Here is a 3,888-nt window from a genome sequence, read left to right on the forward strand (position 1 = left end):
AACTTGTTTTTGATATCCTTCATATTCTGTGTGGTGGTCAGTTCACAGCAGTGATAGAAATTAATCTGTTCCAATAAGTTTACATTGATTTTTACATTTTATGGGTATTTTTACCTTTTATAACGCCTTTTTTAAAAAATATATATATATAAAAGTGTGCATCATCTTTTGAGTCAAATTCTTACATTTAATCAGTCAATTAGAATAATAAGACATTTGGGCTGTTACCAAACAAATGATATCAGTATCAACAAAATTCATCTTTGCAATGCAGAGGAAACACAGAAGCCGCATCTGAAGTGGCATTTAGATGTATTTACACACTGTTTATTGCAGCTCAGAGGGACACGAATGCATTTAACTTAGTTACAAATCCATAAATAATATTTAGTTATTTTAAACATGAAACATTGAATACTGATATTTAGAATTATTTAAAAAATGAAAAGATACTTTAAATGTGAAATTAAAACCGCCAGTAGGTGGCAGCAAGTCACTGTTAAGAAGTGATTCATTGCGACTGAACCGAATCATTTAAACGGTTGATTCATTCAGGAACGAAACGCCGTCAAGTTGCTCAGAGATGTAAAACAGCGCTGTGGCTGTGTTTGGAGTAATTTTTGTTGCCGAAATAGAGCATTACAGGCAATATGGTGTCTAAAATGTAATGTTTTAGAGGTGAAAACTGGCACTCTTCGTGTGATATTGACTAACTTTCTTTCTGTGGTATTTTTATGCATAACTCTATGGGCTTGGTTTGTACATGAACTGGGATGAATTTTTATGCGGTAATTGATTATTTCATTCATGCATGCATAATTGTCATGCAGACTATAGTGTAGTTATTAAAATATAATCAAATAAAACATGGTGATGGCTGTCCAGAGAGAGCATGAAATCAGTTTTTATGCACGTCTGCTTGGTTTGGACGACTTCTGTTTCCAAGAAGTGACAAGCAAAGGGGAAAACCAATCCACTGCCTCTTTCTAGCTATTATTGATACTATCATTAATATACATTTTTATATAGCTAGTTGTAAGAATTCTGTATTTGCACCGAAAGTATTTCCATGCCATTTGAATATTAATGCCTTGAGCAACTTGTCACTAAAATCTACTTATGCATAAGAAAATATCATGCAAAGCATCACGGCTGCCAGAATCTTTGTAACTCTTCTGTGTATTTCAGATATTTTAGTTTAGTTTAATTTAGTTAGTTGTATCATAGTTGGCAACTTCATTGTGTGCAGAAAAGCCCTTATATCCCTCTTTAGATCTGTAATATTAATTTTAAATTTGTATTACTCTACTTCAAAATAGCATCTGTGTTTCAAAATGTGCTTTAAAGAATATTTCCATTGCTAGAACATTCAAATTCAGTCCATACATATTGCATTAGTAAATTGAACAACATATCTTTATTATTGCTGTGCACAATAATGGATTTCTTATGCAAAATCATGCAAAGATCCACGTTTTATTTATTTTTCACGGCTGTAGAGTGTTTTCATCATTCCTGTGGTTGTTGGGCTCATGGTTTGTGTGTTTCTGATGAAAGCGTGTGCAACGCAACAGGTCAGACGAGGATTTCAGCTCGGTGACAGTAATAATGTCTGTGAGATTTTTGCTTTTGGCTCTTTGGTAATTGGCCTGTTCAGAGCAGGTTCTTTTTCAATGCTTTTTAAAATAAATGCATACATTTTCCTTTTTTATCAAACATTGCTTTTTTATCATACATTTCTTCATGGCTTGTGGTTTGTAAGTCCTTTTAAATAAAACCCATCTCCCACTGGAATAAATCTAAATAACATGGCATTTTTACATGCTATAGAACTAATCTACAAATACTTAAAACAACGTTTTTCTATGTTCTTTTGTATTCATGCATTTTTTTTAATAGTTCATATTGAGATATTTGTACTTGAAAAATAAATTTCTCACATTGCAGAGCCTTTCAAATAAACTATTGAAGATATAAATATGATTAAAATTACAGGACCTTAAATGTATGTTTTCCCATATATATTCATATGGATTGTAACCTAAAATATGTATGTTGGAAAATAAATATTTCACCGTTTCATGAGAGTTGAGTTATTCCTTAACTATCATTCATGATTGACTGAATTGAAGAAACATTTTTTATTAATTAGTTTTATTGGTAGATAAGTTTCTAGTTTTCATATTTTCAGTTAATTTCCGGACTGTCTATCCCTGAACAGTAGGTTTTAAATCTTATAATTTGAATATAATTATGAATTGATTCTGTTTTTGTCAAACTTTCCCATATACTAACTAGGGCTGCACGATTAATCGAATGCGATTGTCATGCACATTTTGTTAAAAAAGCCGGTTCTGTAATCAGCAGGATATCATCATCACGTGCTTTCAGATGGAGGAAATATCGGTATCGGGCGAGTACTGAAAAAAGTGGTATCGGTGCATCCCTAATTAAAATTAAACTTTTACAGGAAAGTTATTCCATGACTATAAACAGTCATTTATGAGTGAGTGAATTTAACAAGTTAGTTTGATACTTAATAATTGTAATAATGGTGTGGTTATTGATTTGTGATGTTTTTGCGTCCGTAGCATTAGCTGACCTGCAGTCATGGACCCGGCTTTACCTCCAGACCTGATCCCTGAGCCTGAACCGGCTCCAGACGTCACTTCACAAGCAGACGCCGTTCAAGATTCTCCAGTCCAGCCCACCCTGGATTCGAACCCACAGCCATACCTGGAACCGGTTTCAGATCCGACCCAGGAACCCTCTGCAGAACCGACCTTGAACCCAGAAATAAAGCCAGAACCATTAGCACCAGAACTCACACCAGAACTACCGATCCCAGAACCGGCCCCGGCTCCAGCGCCTCCTCCAGCGGCTAACTCCTACAAGATCATGACCTTCAGACCCACCATGGAGGAGTTCAAGGACTTTGGGAAGTACATCGCTTACATCGAGACCCAAGGAGCTCATCGTGCCGGTCTGGCAAAGGTATTGAATGGAAGTTTGATTTAAGATACATTTCAATTTTAAATTAAATGGAAGTTTGATTTTAAGTTTATATTTGAATTTTAAATTAAATGGCAGTTTGATTTAAGTTTATATTTGAATTTTAAATTAAATGGAAGTTTGATTTTAAGTTTATATTTGAATTTTAAATTAAATGGCAGTTTGATTTAAGTTTATATTTGAATTTTAAATTAAATGGAAGTTTGATTTAAGTTTATATTAAAATTTTAAATTAAATGAAAAGAATTACATTTAAATTTAAAAGTAAAGTTTAATTACTCATTTGTGAGTGTCATGAATAACAATAAGCAACACTTTTTGACAGTGTATATAAATCTAGGTTAATAGGGAATGTTCGGCAACCGAAATTATTTGGCCGAAAATAGCAAAAAATTCTCTTTCGGTGTTTGGCCGAATAAGTGAAAAGGCCGAATAATATGTACCGAACAATGACTAACGTGATCAAATAGAGGCACGCACTAATGCAGCAAACATGTCAGCAGTGTGAAAGTATTTAAATCTATCAGAGAAAGACGCAGAAATCATTACAAGCACGAAACACCGACAGCGAGAGACTGTTTAGTGCTGCATCACGTCTCCGATGAGAAGAAGAGGTGGCGAAATTACCTCAAACGATTAGTAAATAAACTGCAGAATGTTGTATTTTCTAATGCACGCACGAATTGCATGTATTCTGACAGCGTTGCACGAGCTCACGGCGCCAGGGTTCAAAGTCCAAAGCACGAGGAAAATCTGCGCTGAAACGGTGTTACTCGTCAGTTGCTCAGTAACATTTTTGTGATTTTTTTTTAAAAAGCATGTGACAATGTGATACGTGCGACAAACATCTTCCCAAATTCGTAATGAGAATCATTT

General features: G+C 34.3%; 1 protein-coding gene across 1 annotated transcript in view; it reads left to right on the plus strand.

Annotated features, from left to right (window-relative positions):
- LOC107660208 (lysine-specific demethylase 4B-like) overlaps positions 1 to 3,888 on the plus strand; it is a 72,516-nt gene that overhangs the window by 2,407 nt on the left and 66,221 nt on the right. Inside the window, exon 2 of the mRNA XM_016449464.1 lies at positions 2,592 to 2,994. Within this exon, the coding sequence (XP_016304950.1) occupies positions 2,611 to 2,994 (384 nt within the window). The 5' untranslated portion in view covers positions 2,592 to 2,610. The remainder of the gene's footprint in view (positions 1 to 2,591; positions 2,995 to 3,888) is intronic.

Source organism: Sinocyclocheilus anshuiensis, unplaced genomic scaffold, assembly GCF_001515605.1.
Source record: "Sinocyclocheilus anshuiensis isolate Anshui unplaced genomic scaffold, SAMN03320099.WGS_v1.1 scaffold1413, whole genome shotgun sequence".
Taxonomy (NCBI): domain Eukaryota; kingdom Metazoa; phylum Chordata; class Actinopteri; order Cypriniformes; family Cyprinidae; genus Sinocyclocheilus; species Sinocyclocheilus anshuiensis.